The sequence below is a fragment of the Schistocerca cancellata genome, chromosome 1 (genome assembly GCF_023864275.1).
Source record: "Schistocerca cancellata isolate TAMUIC-IGC-003103 chromosome 1, iqSchCanc2.1, whole genome shotgun sequence".
NCBI classification, from domain to species: domain Eukaryota; kingdom Metazoa; phylum Arthropoda; class Insecta; order Orthoptera; family Acrididae; genus Schistocerca; species Schistocerca cancellata.
The window spans coordinates 121,448,959-121,468,311 of NC_064626.1; the positions used below are offsets into that span (position 1 = coordinate 121,448,959).

Here is a 19,353-nt window from a genome sequence, read left to right on the forward strand (position 1 = left end):
AGTGGTTTCTTCACTGGGTAACTGCATGTATCTTACATCTCAGGTGATCAATTGTTTGGAGAGAACTCTGACAATCTTGCCCCTCCACTGCATGTGAAATACTATAATTCACTAACATTTTTCCCTTGTTCCCACCTGTCCTTCCCTTGACAAACTCTAACAATCTCAGTGAATTTGACAAATTGTATTTTTCACTTAATGCAACATTTTTCCACAGCTGACCTATCATAAAAAGAAAAAAAAAATAATGCTGCTGTTATCTCCGGGATTGTCACAACATAGAACAAACTGTAGTTCTTACACATTACACATCTTACCTGTGATTAATAACAATGCACCATTAAACACTAAATAGAAAACCTAATTGCATAATTGAAGCACTATCCATCAGAATCTATTCAATGAATTATCTATCAAATGCAGCACATCTACTTTCAGGTTTTTAAAATGTATTCTCTGATCAGAACAAAAATAAAGGGTAATTCAAAATGAATATGTGGCTTTTAAGGCTTTGCAGTATTTATTACACTCAACTTACAGGTATAAATAATAAATCAAATGAAAGAGCAACTCAAAAGGTTTTGTTTGTATACCCGTGCACAAAGGGAAGAGAATGGAACAACCGATAATGACTGAAGAGCATGCTTAGTGAGTGACAGTCTTTCACGGGTAAGTTCAAGAAATCAGTTTGGGAGGCTAGTCGTGAATTAGCAATTCCAGAGACACCTGGGTGAAGACTTTTAAGGCAACACTTACAACTATGTCCTTATTGTATGCAGTTGTTACAATTGCTAAGGCCTATAGACTACAATTTATGTGCCAATTTTGTAAGAAAGGTTGCTGTATGTTGATAAAGATTTTCCTGATTTGTCATCTTCAGTGATGACCTGTCTTTTCACCTAAGTAGAAATGTGAATACACACGATATAAGCATCTGAGGAGCAAAAATCTCCATGGAATGGTACAGTTGCAATTAAACCTCACAAATTCAATGGTTTTTGTGGTATATCCCAGCAGAAAGTTTATTGGCCTTTCTTTTTTGACGAAGCAACGGTAACTGGTGTTTCTTATCTTGATGCGCTAGAACTATGGCTCTTCCCTCAACTGGAAGAAGCTGAACCACAGTACTTTATTTGTCAGCAAGATGGTGGCATAACCTTGCTGGCATAACTCAGTATGTGGTTGGTTAAATGATGTACCACTGGATTAGGCAAAAGTGGTCAGGTGACAGAGTGCATTTTGTATGAACCTCCATTTTCAAACAAGATTTGAAGCCATGAGATTTTTACCTTTGGCAGTTTATAAACAATCATGTGTATGTGCCTCCACTACCAGCTGGTATATCTGACTTTAAAAACAGCATTGCTGCAACACTTACTCTGGACACACAGATCAACGTTTGGGAAGAACTCAGCAGTCAAATTGATGTGTGATGAAAGGTGCTCAAAATTGAACACTTGTAAGAAAAACTGTTTGAACTCTCTTTCATTTGATGCATTATTTATAGGTGTAAATTGAATGTAACAAATGCTACTTCAAAATAATGCTGTGGTGTAATTAATAGCAACAGATATATCAAGGCCCAGTAATACGTCATACACACAAAAAGAAGCAACAGTCATTTGTGAAAGTGTATGATTATAAATTACTCAAAGGGTGAAATTCCACAATCTAGTTGTATGTCCCAATTTTGTGATTAGGGTATGGGACGAATGCTCACTGTTTTAAGTGGGCACCTCTTCTGATCCAAAATAAGAAGCCTAGCTGTAATTACAGTTGTGCACACTGACAGACAGCAGCTTAAGCTCATGCCATTTACAAAAAGCTACTTTTGTCCAGTTTATTGTTGTTCCTATATACATCATCAGTTCAAAAAGTTCAATGGACTGGCTTTATTCCTGGCATAGAAGTGACATCAGCACAGTAACTATGGTGGCAGCTTGACTATGAAAACAACATATTTGTGTTCTTCCAGTAAGTAGGCAACAAGACGCGTTAAGCAGTGGATATGTGACTGTAGTGTGCCAACATTTATGTGTCACAAATCACAATGAAGCAACATCTCTAAACCATGTGTTCAAGACATTCTCCAGAATGTGTGTGCAAAATCTGTCCTGCACACATTGACCCTAAACAAAAATGACGACACATGGTCACCTGCCATGACTTCAGTGAAATGCAAAAGACAGACAATTCTTTTCTGGAAAAAATCATTACAGGTGATGGGACTTGGTGTTATCAATACAAAGTTGCCACAGAACTACAAAATGCAGAAATTCATGTGAAGGGTCAACATACTGATGACATAATGGACATTCAAGCCTATATGATGCACAAGTTGAACATCAAAAGGAGGACTTTTTTGACAGTTTCACATGGTTGTATGAACATTCTGTGCTCCTAACAGAGTGTTTGAGGGGGGGGGGGGGGGTTAGGAGGAAACCTGAAGCTTCAAAACCACAGCACAAGTTTCTTCAGTTCGACAGAATTGTCATGAAAGTGCCATTTACCATTCACTATCTGTTCATCGTAAAAAAGAAATTCACTGATCCAGTGGCTGTTTGCAAAAATCATGACAGTCTAGCAATCTATCATCACACAGATTTAAAAATGAATAAGACTGACAGAAGAGAAGAATAAGAATTCTCAATGCCTATTATATCATATTGTTTCACATAACCGATGGGTACTTCAAATTTGCTATAGAAAAACATTACAACACCATGCAGAAAGAATTCTTAGAAAGACAAGGAAGGCATGGAGAATATGATGAAACTGATGGTACATACAGTAAATTTTCTGAAGTTGCACTCGTTACTCTGCTGTCAATTGTGACAGTTTTCAATGGAATTGAATGAAGATTATGGAGACTGTATGTATTTCTGAAAAGCATGTTGGTTAAATTAAGGAGCATGCCTGGAACAATGTTTCAATTTAAAACCCAGTGTTGTTGAATATATGAATAAGAAAGGAGAGCAAGATCAAAAATTAGAACTTCTAGAAGGGATTGCACACCTTGCATTTTAAGTGGACGTGATTGCGCACTGCCCAGAGTAAGTTACTGCAAGGTGAGAAAAAACTTATTTCTGATTTGAAAGGGACACATTTAAAAAGAAAACTGTATTTTGGAAAGGACAAATTCTGAAAAATAAAATATTTCCTTCTCCTAACTTCACTGGCTTTAGAGAAAATGTGAGGGGTGTGAAGAATTAATTGTGGCCTTGAAAGACTTAAACATATAGTTTTTTTAATGTTTTGAGGACACTGCTGATCTTACATCTGTTTTCTAGTCCATTTGCCTTTTCAATTAAAAGTGCCATGTGCTTGCACAGATGGAAGTGACTGATCAGCAATGTAATTCCCATTTTAAAGACAAATCCCTTGAATGTTAAAACTGTCCATGACACCCATATTAATTTCCTTGGATAGAGTTTCTATGTCTCCATAATGAGGTTGCAAAAGTGCTACAATATTTCTATCAACAAGTGTGTGTGAAAGCTTATTTTCAATTATGAAACTAAAGAAGTTGTAATTACATGACAACTCAAAGGCAAAAATCTGTGAAACTGTCTGCGCCTGTCCCTATGCTGACAGTCCACATCACATAAAAATTATATTATGTATTCAGTGTGCCAAAAACAAATGAATAATACTGAAAATTTGTTTCATTTGTGATCTATGTTGTTGAGAAATATGAAATCAAGCTGTATCCAGTGCAACTGTATTGCCACTTAAATGCAGCACTTGTGCAGTTTCCACCCTATTGCCCCTCCTCACAATCCAGACAACATGGTCTGGTGTGGGGGAAGTGTTCACGCAGGTGAGAAAGCTACGGCACATGTTTGATAGCTACAGCACATGATTAACGGCACTATTCATGTGCCGAATTCTTGGACATCCCTGCTGTAGACTGACAACCCAAACAAAATGGTTTCCCTTCTTTCAGATAGAATATTCAAGAGTTTGTTAACATTTATATATGTGTTCTCAGAAAAACCATATTGAAAATCACATATTTTATTGCTAGTTTTGATAGAAGGTGAAATGAAAGTCTAGCTTTAAAACTGGACTCTAATTGTCCCTTATGGAGCTGTGCATAATGGTCTTGGTTGTGCATGTAAGCTACTTTGTGAGAGTTTTTGAAGACTTCCATGTGCATCATAAGAGATTTTGATACTTGCAAAATGTATTTTCCTGTATCGTATCTAAGAAAATGAGGTAATTTTCAGAACATTACACAAAAAATCCAAAACAAGAAGTAAAAATCAGGGCATAAATGATTTCTCAATCATGAAGACAACTAAAAATTTATTTTGACAAAATAAGAGATCAATAATGCTACTGGGGTGCAACATATTGAAGGTGCCAACACAAGAATTATAAGTTTTGAATTGCAGTTTGCAGAGCAAGCTCTTCAGAAGTGCTACAGATAAAAAGTAACTGAAGGAATCAGCTTCAGATCTGTGAATCTGGAAGAAACAATAACTGCTGAAGTAAGCTGTTTTTCTTTAAGATCATTAATTAATGATTCCATAAGAAAATTTATGATTACATTGGTGATAGCTGATTTATATCTAGTTTCAGAGCTTAAACACTTACATTTGACAAACTTGTAACTGTACAAGTAGCACCATCAGTCGATCTGAAATGCTGGTTGTTGCATCACAGTGTAATATTCAAATGCACCTACGCACTTGCAAGTTGTTTTTTGGTGACTGCAACTGTTTTTACCAACAGGTAGATATGAATTTATGTCTCAACAGTCTATTTTGAATTCCAGCTTCACCTGTTTTTCACTTCATACATGTTACAAGTGATCTGTTGTTCACATCGAGGATTAAGTTTCATATAACAAACTATACAGTCAACATTCTCACCCAGTGCTTTATGAACGGAACATTTTACAATAATTTATAGTTTATTTTCCAATTAAAGTTTCGCATGCCACACACAGGAAGTGCTACATTATCATTTATCAAAATGGTGGATGCAAACACATATGCATTAACTTGCAACATATGACAGTATACACAAATGACAATACTGCTGTCACAATTTAACAACTAAATCCAAATACATCATACTGCCAGTGGTACCACAACACCTGCAAGTTTCTGATAAAATTGGTATTTTGTATACAATATGGGGTCTAATTTTTCCAAGATAATCCAGCACAATGCCAACATTTCTCAAATTAATGTAACGGTAGTTATAATGTAAGGAATTTTTTTCCAGTGTATAATACTTGTTGTTCATAACATGTATCAAAATACTCGTTGGAGACTTGTGCATTGCCTAACTTAGGTTTCTGGACTTACCTTTCAGTTTTAGTTTTTGCAAGATCTACATAATGTCCTGACTGACTGATTCATATTGCTCAGTCCAAATTGCTAAGGATGGAAGCTTGAAATTTGGAGATGGTGTTGATCTTATATTGTGGAAGTTGTTTACAAAGGGATTTTTCAAAATTCCACCCTTAATGGGGAGAAGTAGAACATGAAATGTTTTTTGAAAATATGTTGCTACAAGGCAATTTTGAAGCTAGAACTACAAAAATTTGTATTTGGTTTCTCTATCAGAAATAAAGAAATGTGGTTCTCAGCATTTTTTGGAAATTTAACTCCTATGGGGGTGAAATAGTGGTTGAAAGCTTTTTTTAAATACATCATTATTAAAGAACTACTACAGTATCTTTAAAGCTGTATCAATGAAATTTGGTATTTGACTTCTTGGTTACAAATAAAAAAGTACATATTTTGGTGAAACTTCCTGGCAGATTAAAACTGTGTTCCGAGACCGAGACTCGAACTTGGAACCTTTGCCTTTCACGGGCAAGTGCTCTTCTGACTGAGCTACCCAAGCACGACTCACGCCCCGTCCTCACAGCTTTACTTCTGCCAGTACCTCGTCTCCTACCTTCCAAATTTACAGAAGCTCTCCTGCGAACCTTGCAGAACTTTGCAAAAGGCAAAGGTCCCGAGTTCGAGTCTCAGTCTGGCACACAGTTTTAATCTGCCAGAAAGTTTCGTATCAGTGCACACTCCGCTGCAGAGTGAAAATCTCATTCTGGAAACACGTTTTGGTGTTGTTCGAAATTCAACCCTTGTCTGTGCGAAATAGGGAATGATATCTCTAACGAAAATATCTAATTGTGAAAGAAATTTTAAAACTCAATATACGAAAATTGCATTTCGCTTATTGGTTAAAAATAAAAAAAAATGTTTCACTTTTTTCAGAAACTCAACTCCCATGGGAGTGAAATAAGGGATGAAAGTTTTTATGGAAATATGGCAATTTGTATTTTGCTTCTCTGTTAAAAAAAAATACGCATTTATCTTTAGGGGTGAAATATTTTATTAATATATTTTATTGTGAAAGCATTTCTAAAGTTAAATCTTTGAAAACTGGTATTTGACTTCTGAGTTAGAAATGAAAAAAAATGTGCGTTTCGCTGTTTTTGGCAATTCAACCCCTCAAGGAGAGAAATAGGTCCAGATTGATTCACTGGCTCATCACTGCCCAGCCCTAAGCACCAAGGAGAGAAACTTGAAATTTGGAGATGGTGTGGATGTTATACTGCAGGCTTCGTTTAAGAAGAAATTGTTTGAAATTCCACTCCTACGGGGGTAAAATAGGAGATCAAAGGTTTTTGAAGATATGTCGCTATTAAGGCAATTTTGAAGTTAGAACTACAAAAACTGATATTTGGTTTCTCGGTCAGATATAAAAAAAGAGTATGTGTTTCTGGATTTTCGTAAATTCAACCACTAAGTGGATAAAATAGTGGGTGAACTTTTTTTCAATAAATCGTTATTAAAGAACTATTAATGCCTTTTCAAAGCTACAGCTATGAAAACTGGTATTTGACTTCTCAGTGAGAAATTAAAAAAAAAAAATGTGTTTCATTGTTTTCGGAAATTAAACTCCCTAAGAAAGTGATATAGAGGGTGAAAAGTTTTATGCAGTTATTTCATTATGAAAGCATTTTTGAAGCTAAATCTATAAAAATTAGCCTTTCGCCTCTCGGTTAGATACAAAGAAATACGTGTTAGGGGATGTAAATTTCTAGGGAAATGTCACAATAAGAATGCAAAAGGCATGATGAAGAAAAAGGTTGGACTCCAGCTATCAGAATAACTTCACGGTCATTGGAAATACAATGCTTGTATGACCTTAATCAGCGCGAAAACTTTAGAAGGTCGTGCAATTTGTGAGCAACATAGAAATTCGATTAAAGAAAAACGAAAAAGATCTGTTCAGACTGTACATTCTACGCGAGTGAAGCAGAGGGCATTAAGCGGGTGTAGACTAAAAGTGCACAGCCGTAGACATGTGGCTGTGCTACTGATCAGTCCGTTACCACAGTCTATATTTCGCCTCGGCAGCTCCACTCGCAACCGAATTATTCCCATCGGGCGGCATAACCTAGGGCCTCGGGCTACGGTCACCACAGTGAGGGAGTCCACCAGCCCTTTGCGCCTACCTCCTTGTCGATGCCGGGCGCGCTCCGCAGCAGCGACCGCAGCTCGGACAGGCGGCGGCGCTCCTCGTCCTGCTTCTGCCGGATCTTGTGCAGCTTCACCGACAGGTCGGCCACGTAGCTGCCGAAGTGCTCGATCGTCTTCAGCCCGTCCTGGAAGTAGCTGGAACACACAGGCCCGCCGGCTGCCGTTAACCGCCGCCCGCTAACACGCGCTAACGCTGCCGCCGCCGCCGCCGCTCTGCCTGCGAAGCTACTGTCTTGTCGCAGCGCTGTCGTAAGCATAACGTCTCTTCTTTTGTTCTGCACATTCATTTCATTTAATGGCAGATCGTAAGGACGCTTACGGATCCCAAATAACGCGGAATGTTAGCGGCGCGATTCTGCCCGTTAACACTAGTGCTGTATAAGTGACGAATGCATTTTGTGTCGCATGGGTTCGCTATTGTCGAGCACATACCCTTTACAACATACTCGTTTCTTAATGTCCCAATGCATAAATGTTTTTGAAATTTGTTGTGGGGCCTCTCTTTGACTCTGATTGTCCACTCTGCATTACTTAAACAAAAAAAAGAAAGAAAGAAAAAATGACCGTTTGCTGCTTGTCCGCTACATAATGACTGCATTACACAATGAGAAAAAATACTGTATTTTAACGTGAGCCTACATAACTTTGTGATATTAAGGATTGTAAACAAAAAATCAAAACAAATATTCAGTCTAGAAATGTTATATTTCACATGAAAGAGATCAATTCATCTACATCTACAGCCATACTCCGCAAGCCGCCTGACGGTGGGTGGCGGAGGGTACTTTGAATACCTCTAACGGTTCTCTCTTCTATTCCAGTCTCGTATTGTTCGTGGAAAGAAAGTAGTCAGTATGCCTCTGTGTGGGCTCTAATCTCTCTGATTTTATCATCATGGTCTCTTCGCGAGATATACGTAGGAGGGAGCAATATACTGCTTGACTCCTCGGTGAAGGTATGTTCTCGAAACTTCAACAAAAGCCCGTACCGAGCTACTGAGCGTCTCTCCTGCAGAGTCTTCCACTGGAGTTTATCTATCATCTCCGTAACGCTTTCGTGATTACTAAATGATCCTGTAACGAAGCGCGCTGCTCGCCGTTGGATCTTCTCTATCTATTTTATCAACCCTATCAGGTACGGATCCCACACTGATGAGCAATATTCAAGCAGTGGACGACCAAGTGTTCTGTAACCTACTTCCTTTGTTTTCGGATTGCATTTCCTTAGGATTCTTCCAATGAATCTCAGTCTGGCATCTGCTTTCCCCACGATTAATTTTATATGGTCATTCCATTTTTAATCACTCCTGATGCCTACTCCAGATAATTTATGGAATTAACTGCTTCCAGTTGCTGACCTGCTATATTGTAGCTAAATGATAAAGGATCTTCCTTTCAATGTATTCGCAGCACATTACACTTGTCTACATTGAGATTCAGTTGCCATTCCCTGCACCATGCGTCAATTCGTTGCATATCCTCCTGCATTTCCGTACAATTTTCCATTGTTACAACCTCCCGATATACCACAACATCATCCGCAAAAAGCCTTAGTGAACTTCCGATGTTATCCACAAGGTCATTTATGTATATTGTGAATAGCAACGGTCCTACTCCCCTGCGGCACACCTGAAATCACTCTTCGGAAGACTTCTCTCCATTGAGAATGACATCTTGCGTTCCGTTATCTAGCAACTCTTCAATCCAATCACACAATTAATAGTCCATATGCTCTTACTTTGTTCATTAAACGACTGTGGGGAAGTGTATTGAACGCCTTGCGGAAGTCAAGAATCACGGCATCTACCTGGGAACCCATGTCTATGGCCCTCCGAATCTGGTGGACGAATAGCGCGAGCAGGGTTCCACACGATCGTCTTCTTGGAAACCCATGCTGATTCCTACAGAATAGATTTCTACTTTCCAGAAAAGTCATTATACTCGAACATAATACGTGTTCCAAAATTCTACAACTGATCGACGTTAGAGATATAGGTCTATAGTTCTGCACATCTGTTCGACGGGGATGACCTGTGCCCTTTTCCAATCCTTTGGAACGTTAAGCTCTTCTAGAGACTTACGGTACACCGCTGCACGAAGGGGGGAAAGTTCCTTCGCGTACTCTGTGTAAAATCGAACTGGTATCCCATCAGGTCCAACGGCCTTTCCTCTTTTGAGCGATTTTAATTGTTTCTCTATCCCTCTGTCGTCTATTTCGATATCTACGATTTTGTCATCTGTGCGAGAATCTAGAGAGGGAACTACCGTGCAGTTTTCCTCCGTGAAACAGCTTTGGAAAAAGACATTTAGTATTTCGACCTTTAGTCTGTCATCCTCTGTTTCAGTACCGTTTTGGTCACAGAGTGTCTGGACATTTTGTTTTGATCCACCTAGGGCTTTGACGTAAGACCAAAATTTCTTAGGATTTTCTGCCAAGTCAGTACACAAAAATTTACTTTCGTATTCATTGCTCTACTAATCACTGATAAAGAACATTTAAGGATAGAAAAACTGTCTAACTAATAAAATGTAATAAACAAAGCGGGCATGATATCTAATTTCGTTATAGCATACCTAATTCTGTGACACTATAAAGGGTAATGTACCAAAGAGTACGTAGTGTCAAAGAGAGTGCAGATTGCGTTCCGGACATCTGACTTAACTGATCAGCTGGCCAATGACGTAGTTCGGTTCGGAGTAGTGTCAGAAACGCCTCGTAGAAGGTGTGTGAAGAATTCCTGTGTTTTCGAAGTGAAGGTATGAATCACTTTTCAGCTTTCTTGGTGTAGTTCTGGTACTCTGTTGGGTCGTGGAGGTGACCAAACATCATCAATTTAGGGAAGAATGGTGAAGGAAGCCGACCGCGCCCTTTCAAATGAACCATTCCGGCGTTTGCCTGAAGCGATTTAGGGAAATCACGGAAAACCTAAATCAGGATGGCCGGACGCGGGTTTGAACCGTTGTCCTCCCAAATGCGAGCCCAATGTGCTAATCACTGCGCCACATAGCTCGGTCTCTCTTTAGGGCACAGCTGCAAATTTCTACCTCTTGAGTGCGCTGTGGAGTCCGAAGGATAGGTTTTGTTTCTGGATGTCTGAATTAAGGACGAAAATCGGACAGGAAGCTCATCTACACTGAAGAGCTGCTGTATCAGGCGAGACAGTGAACTGAAAATGGAAAAAGCAAACAAAGGTTGTCGTTGCTCTTGGTATGTAGGCGCCTGCTTTAAGGAAAGGACTGAATGTCATAGATTTTGGCGTTTACAGAGGAATGGATCCAGTTCGTTAAGTATGGGAGATGGTGGCACGAACAGTGCTCTTCATTTGAGGGTGATAATGTGTGCATTTGTGACATTTGCTAAATGTGTACTCTTTGGGTATGTTTTACGTACTGTTCAATAAAAGTATTACCTCGGTGTTGCTGTAGTTTTCTGAACATGTAGATTTTGTGTCAATAAATAGACTCCTGGAAATGGAAAAAAGAACACATTGACACCGGTGTGTCAGACCCACCATACTTGCTCCGGACACTGCGAGAGGGCTGTACAAGCAATGATCACACGCACGGCACAGCGGACACACCAGGAACCGCGGTGTTGGCCGTCGAATGGCGCTAGCTGCGCAGCATTTGTGCACCGCCGCCGTCAGTGTCAGCCAGTTTGCCGTGGCATACGGAGCTCCATCGCAGTCTTTAACACTGGTAGCATGCCGCGACAGCGTGGACGTGAACCGTATGTGCAGTTGACGGACTTTGAGCGAGGGCGTATAGTGGGCATGCGGGAGGCCGGGTGGACGTACCGCCGAATTGCTCAACACGTGGGGCGTGAGGTCTCCACAGTACATCGATGTTGTCGCCAGTGGTCGGCGGAAGGTGCACGTGCCCGTCGACCTGGGACCGGACCGCAGCGACGCACGGATGCACGCCAAGACCGTAGGATCCTACGCAGTGCCGTAGGGGACCGCACCGCCACTTCCCAGCAAATTAGGGACACTGTTGCTCCTGGGGTGTCGGCGAGGACCATTCGCAACCGTCTCCATGAAGCTGGGCTACGGTCCCGCACACCGTTAGGCCGTCTTCCGCTCACGCCCCAACATCGTGCAGCCCGCCTCCAGTGGTGTCGCGACAGGCGTGAATGGAGGGACGAATGGAGACGTGTCGTCTTCAGCGATGAGAGTCGCTTCTGCCTTGGTGCCAATGATGGTCGTATGCGTGTTTGGTGCCGTGCAGGTGAGCGCCACAATCAGGACTGCATACGACCGAGGCACACAGGGCCAACACCCGGCATCATGGTGTGGGGAGCGATCTCCTACACTGGCCGTACACCACTGGTGATCGTCGAGGGGACACTGAATAGTGCACGGTACTTCCAAACCGTCATCGAACCCATCGTTCTGCCATTCCTAGACCGGCAAGGGAACTTGCTGTTCCAACAGGACAATGCACGTCCGCATGTATCCCGTGCCACCCAACGTGCTCTAGAAGGTGTAAGTCAACTACCCTGGCCAGCAAGATCTCCGGATCTGTCCCCCATTGAGCACGTTTGGGACTGGATGAAGCGTCGTCTCACGCGGTCTGCACGTCCAGCACGAACGCTGGTCCAACTGAGGCGCCAGGTGGAAATGGCATGGCAAGCCGTTCCACAGGACTACATCCAGCATCTCTACGATCGTCTTCATGGGAGAATAGCAGCCTGCATTGCTGCGAAAGGTGGATATACACTGTACTAGTGCCGACATTGAGCATGCTCTGTTGTCTGTGTCTATGTGCATGTGGTTCTGTCAGTGTGATCATGTGATGTATCTGACCCCAGGAATGTGTCAATAAAGTTTCCCCTTCCTGGGACAATGAATTCACGGTGTTCTTATTTCAATTTCCAGGAGTGTATAAACCTAAAAGGATTTTGTTTTCCTATCGATAATAACCCAGATATTTACGGTTATTCCGTCACTGCGCACTCTTGTGTAAAGCTCCCCTACTTAAATTAGTGATTATGTTCTTAATTCCGTGACGTTTTTCTTTTCACGTGTTGAAGTTCACTTAACGCATTTTCAGCAACAGTATCTCTGTCCACTAACGTTTGCACAAATATTACACATAAATACAGTAGCATCAGGTGAACCGATTGACTGACAACTTTCATGGAATCATGGCAGACAAAAACAACACTCAATCCAAGGACTTTTATTCTTTCCACAGCTATAGCTCTCTTTACAAGTAGCGCATATATCATCATTTCTTTTGTTATTTGACTTCTGTTTTCCCTTACACACTGGTTTAATACTGTGCTACAATGGTTAGTGCCTATTCGGTTAACATTCAGGCCGAACCCTATTTCCTGCATTTGCATTATCAACATGTATTATGGAGTTATGAACTTCCAGTTTACTAGTAAGTGCAAACGGTCTATATATTTTGCCAATATCACAACCACTGCGGTCTACATATTCTGTTAAAGTACTCCATAAAATGTAGAAACGTTTAGCAACTTTGCATATAGACCACTTTTCTTCTAAATCCTTCTGACGTGCTCCACGACGGAATAAGATTATCTTCTCTTGCTCACATAACCTATTTTTGGCTTCCCTTTCTTCGCATATTTGATTAGAGATGGAGCCATTCTTCCTGAAAATGACACAAACGTGACGATTTATTACCCAACTATGATGACCAATATTATAAGTGTGTTACACTGGTAAATACAACGTAATGTAAGTGTCTGACTACTTGAAAAACTTGCCTTGGAAGTTGTATTGCAGGATCAGTATAGCAAACTACACAAAAAAACAATAAAACTATCTGTTCCGCACACAGCGTTCATTTCCGTCCAGCATGTCTTTCCCGTGTAAAAAAGGCCAACCTTACCAAAGGGCAAAAAATTTTTCTGCTACCACGAAATAAAGCATGTCACGGAATTACTACTACATGTATAAATGTACTATATCATGCACACTGTATCATTGTTATTATCGTTAATGCGAACTCATATCAACAGTGTTAGGAACCGTAGTAAAATAGAACTAATCCCTCAATTCAGCTAAGATCACAATTTAATTTTACACTCGTTACGTACGTAGATCGGACTATGTCGTCGACGTACAGTTCCCGCATATGTCATACCAGCTACTGTCCGTGCATGGCGTTCGAATTTGCAGGACTGTAACAGGCCAGTTGACACACCACGGTTTCCGCCGGACGGCGAATTGCTATGTCCCTGTCTATTGTTGACGTTTAAAAGTGTAAAGGTATGCCCACACCATGCCTTTTTTTCTGTTTAATTTGGCAAATGCGTAGAAATTTCCACCGTACCTTGGTGAGTATGTGGTGTAACAATAAACTTAACAGTGGAAAATGAAGACAATTTAACACTCTACAAAGATCATACTGTTTTTTGTCGAAGGGCGCAAGGGAAAGAAATATGCAGAAAAACTGAAAAAAAATTCCAAACTTTCGCAGTTCTGGAGGTTGACAAGTTATATTACGCTACAGAGTACGTAGATACAGCATACTAACAGTTGTGAGAAGACTGACCTTCTGTAAGGTACACCCCTCCCCCCTTATGGAGTGCCAGCCACCTATATAGTGCCTCACACTCTGAACCACGAGGCCTGTTGTCACTGAGCGTCTCCTGTGTGTATGAATTTGAGCACGCGGTTATCTGCATTTATTCCCACATATACAGGGTGTTTCAAAAATGACCGGTATATTTGAAACGGCAATAAAAACTAAACGAGCAGCGATAGAAATATACCGTTTGTTGCAATATGCTTGGGACAACAGTACATTTTCAGGCGGACAAACTTTCGAAATTATAGTAGTTACAATTTTCAACAACAGATGGCGCTGCAAGTGATGTGAAAGATATAGAAGACAACGCAGTCTGTGGGTGCGCCATTCTGTACGTCGTCTTTCTGCTGTAAGCGTGTGCTGTTCACAACGTGCAAGTGTGCTGTAGACAACATGGTTTATTCCTTAGAACAGAGGATTTTTCTGGTGTTGGAATTGCACCGCCTAGAACACAGTGTTGTTGCAACAAGACGAAGTTTTCAATGGAGGTATAATGTAACCAAAGGACCGAAAAGCGATACAATAAAGGATCTGTTTGAAAAATTTCAACGGACTGGGAACGTGACGGATGAACGTGCTGGAAAGGTAAGGCGACCGCGTACGGCAACCACATAGGGCAACGCGCAGCTAGTGCAGCAGGTTATCCAACAGCGGACTTCGGGTTTCCGGTTCGCCGTGTTGCAGCTGCGGTCCAAATGACGCCAACGTCCACGTATCGTCTCATGCGCCAGAGTTTACACCTCTATCCATACAAAATTCAAACGCGGCAACCCCTCAGCGCCGCTACCATTGCTGCACGAGACACATTCGCTAACGATATAGTGCACAGGATTGATGACGGCGATATGCATGTGGGCAGCATTTGGTTTACTGACGAAGCTTATTTTTACCTGGACGGCTTCGTCAATAAACAGAACTGGCGCATATGGGGAACCGAAAAGCCCCATGTTGTAGTCCCATCGTCCCTGCATCCTCAAAAAGTACTGGTCTGGGCCGCCATTTCTTCCAAAGGAATCATTGGCCCATTTTTCAGATCCGAAACGATTACTGCATCACGCTATCTGGACATTCTTCGTGAATTTGTGGCGGTACAAACTGCCTTAGACGACACTGCGAACACCTCGTGGTTTATGGAAGATGGTGCCCGGCCACATCGCACGGCCGACGTCTTTAATTTCCTGAATGAATATTTCGATGATCGTGTGATTGCTTTGGGCTATCCGAAACATACAGGAGGCGGCGTGGATTGGCCTCCCTATTCGCCAGACATGAACCCCTGTGACTTCTTTCTGTGGGGACACTTGAAAGACCAGGTGTACCGCCAGAATCCAGAAACAATTGAACAGCTGAAGCAGTACATCTCATTTGCATGTGAAGCCATTCCGCCAGACACGTTGTCAAAGGTTTCGGGTAATTTCATTCAGAGACTACGCCATATTATTGCTACGCATGGTGGATATGTGGAAAATATCGTACTATAGAGTTTCCCAGACCGCAGCGCCATCTGTTGTTGAAAATTGTAACTACTGTAATTTCGAAAGTTTGTCTGCCTGAAAATGTACTGTTGTCCCAAGCATATTGCAACAAACGGTGTATTTCTATCGCTGCTCGTTTAGTTTTTATTGCCGTTTCAAATATACCGGTCATTTTTGAAACACCCTGTACTATTTGCACGTATAAGTGACGTTATGTTCTTTAATACATGGAGCACAGAATACTAAAACGAAATCAAGAGTCAAAGAATAAGACACAGAATTACGAGTGTCATGGAATATTTACGTACACTGCCACTCTGCTTGTCGTCGTGATAGCCTACATGACTCCCCCCCCCCCCTCCCCCTGTCAACGGTATCTGAGGTTGAACCGGACTGATGTCGTGCACGCTTTGTCATTGTGTTTTTGGAAACCGGGTATCTTATTTCTGAACTTGGCGGTACCAGCGGGTCGGGGGGAGCTGTACTCTGCGCCACTTTCTTCATCACAGCGCCCTTGGTTGTGGTACCTTGTCGGCATCATGCTGGACATGTGTATCTTCAGGTACACTACCTTCAGGTACACTATCTTCAGGCACACTATCTTCAAGTACACTATCTTCAGCGGTCGCGGGGCCGACTGTCTTCATTGAATCTTGTGTATCGTAGAAGGCAGGTTTGAATCTGTCAATGGATACGGTGGTACAAATACCCTTGATGTCTGTCGTTCAAGTGTTGTTGCTTCTACCAAGTACTATACGTGGCAGCTGCAGTGGATTTCGCACCGTGTAGTTCTGTATGAATACACGACTGCAGCTAGAGAGGTCCTCGAATACGAACGGGTATTGTACAGTTTGTTCTCTAGGTGTCACTGACTGGAGTTATCGGACGTGCGACCGTTATCTGGTGACAAACTGTGATGCATCGACCATATTATAAACGCCACATTATGCCATATGCACAAACTCCACTGTCAGGCCCAGCGTACACTAATTCAGCTGCTGTAGCCTTCAGGTCGCTGTCAAATGAAGTACGGATACCATGGAGCACAATGGGCAATGTCTCCATTCAATTTTGTGTAGCACGACACCAAAGGGCTGCCTTGAGTTGGCGCTTCAAGGTGTGCCGTCGCCAGTGGAAATATTGCAAAAAACTCGAACGTGATATTTAAAAACAAATGAAGTGGACGAGAGATTTTATCTCGACACAAAATATTATGTTGTGTGTGAATACAGACCACTCAGGCGGTAGATAATTTTTCTCGTGTGTATTATTATTATTATTATTATTATTATTATTATTATTACATAAAATACCGAACCGACTGTCGATTGCAAAGAGTAATGATTATGTCGATTGCAAAGAGTAATGATTATAGACCACACAAACAACGGACATTTAATCTGAAGAAAAACTGTCTGCAATTGTCTTCTTTTATCAGTTGACTCTCTCTCTCTCTCTCTCTCTCTCTCTCTCTCTCTCTCTCTCTCTCTCTCTCTCGTCTACAGTGTGAGAAGACGGACATATTGCTCCGATGCTGTTGAATGTAAGCTCAGTTGTACTATTAACCTGATAATATATTAGTTTAATGTCACTGTCACTTTTATTTGTAAGAGGTGAGCCCTATCTCATGTCCGCTTCCTCCAAATACTAAGATTTTGAGTAATTTTCAGCGCAACAATTGCCACCGCCGCTGCAGCCCTAGACGCCATTACGTGGCAATCGTAATTCATAAAATTCGCGGAAGTGAAGAATTCGCCCGCTAAAACTATAATAAACAGCAGCAGCAGACATTGTTTTAAGATCTTCGTTTTCAGTTCTTGGCCGAGATCCAGAGCCACGACTCGGACTACAACAAATCGTTAAAAGTGGTAAGAAATGTGCAGCCGAGGCAAAAATATCAAAAGGTTATTTCAGTTCGTAACTTAAATGTAACGTATTTCAAGATTAGTTTGTGAACAATAAGTTTGCCCAGGATTAATCTTTATTAACCAACAAATATTACAAAAAAAGGTAATTTAAATTCATATCTCAACCATTTTAAAGAGCCCACCACGTCACACAACATCTAAATATCTTATTATACTTTTTTTTATTATTAACAGTGATACGTGACAAGGGGTTCTACTATTCTGTTTGCTGCCGGCTGATAAGCAGTAGTGTCAATAGGCTCAATGCCCAACAATGCTTTGTCGCTTAAGATCCATCGACTTTTACACAGGCGAAGTCCAAGTAGCATGGTATTTTGAACTCCGTGGTAAAATGTAGCACCGTCTGCGACTAGCTGCGTAAATCAGTTTGCAGACGCCGGGCGACGATGGCGTCTGTCCTCCCGCCTGGTAAAGCATTGTATATTAAAATAAAATGTAGGATATATGATTGCTGTACCTTCTTAAAATGAAAGAGGGCAACTGCTCAATTTAGTAAACGCGTGAATTTTTTTATATTCTAGGACAGACATCGGTTTTGGATTCAAACAGGAAAGTCAGGAAAAGGTCGGAACAACAGTGAAGACAACTAAAGAGTCATATACTGAACTGACAGCAGGACAATTTGACTCCGGCACACACCACCGGCGAAAAGTACTCGCTATCACGCTAGATGGATGGTTCACAGCTTGAGAAAAGTCTGTTGACCTGGCGATTCACGGGTTTTACTGCACTATGTCGATGCGAATATGTGAGTTCACACTCCGCCCACACTTGTCTTATCCCTGTATTCTTTATCATGGTGTCTGCCTTCTCAACTGTTCCGTACTTAGGACGAGACATTTGTCCTGTTGAAAACATTCCTATTGACGCCTCCTGTATCTACCAGACGAATATTATCGTCATTGTCGTCTGCGAACCCGCAAAATGTTTTACATCTTGTTCTATTTCTGCTGCAGGTCAACATTCCTTACATTTTTATAGTAAACTCGTTCGCAGGAAACTACAGCATATATACTGATGAAAAAAAATCGCACCACCAAAGAATAATTAATGTAGAATAATAAAATTTCGGGAATACATTTGTTTAGGTAACATATTTGATGAACACTGTAAGATCACAGGTTAATGTAAACGCAAGGTATGCCGTTGCAACTGCAAATTGCTGGTACCTTAATAACCGATGTAACCGCCAGAATGTTGAACGCAAGCATGTAAATGTGAAAGCATTGTGGTGTGCTAGTGCCGGATGTCAGTTTGTGGGATGGAGTTCCATGCCTGATGCAGTCGGTCGGTCAATACAGAGACGGTTGATACTGGTTGTGGATGATGCTGGAGTTGTCGTCCGATGATTTTCCACAAGTGCTCGACTGGAGACAAATTTGATGATCGAGCGGGCCAAGGCAACAAAATGGGTTCAGATGGCTCTGAGCACTATGTGACTTTACATCTATGGTCATCAGTCCCCTAGAACTTAGAACTACTTAAACCTAACTAACCTAAGGCCATCACACAACTCCCAGTCATCACGAGGCAGGCCGCCGGGAATCGAACCCGGAAACGGGAAGCGAGAACGCTACCGCACGACCACGAGCTGCGGACGAAGGCAACATGTCCACAGTCTTTAGAGCATGTTACCATGTTGGGTTACAAGAGCGGTGTGTGGGCGAGAGATATCCGGTTGGAAAACAGACCCTGGAATGCTGTTCATGAACGGCAACACAAAAGATCGAATCACTAAACTGCCAAAAATAATTTGCAGTCAGGGTGCGTGGGATAACAGCGAGATGCACCTGCCGTCATACGTAATAGCTCCCCAGACCATAACTCCAGTTGTAGATGCAGTGTGTCTAGTACTGAAACAGGTCGGTTGCAGGCCCTC

At 41.6% G+C, this 19,353-nt stretch overlaps 1 protein-coding gene across 7 annotated transcripts in view; it reads right to left on the bottom strand.

Annotated features, from left to right (window-relative positions):
• LOC126166701 (arfGAP with SH3 domain, ANK repeat and PH domain-containing protein) overlaps positions 1-19,353 on the bottom strand; it is a 304,337-nt gene that overhangs the window by 88,271 nt on the left and 196,713 nt on the right. For all 7 annotated transcript variants that reach the window (XM_049920429.1, XM_049920425.1, XM_049920428.1 and 4 more), the window contains exon 5: positions 7,484-7,643. In XM_049920429.1, coding sequence (XP_049776386.1) covers positions 7,484-7,643 — 160 coding nt within the window. The remainder of the gene's footprint in view (positions 1-7,483; positions 7,644-19,353) is intronic.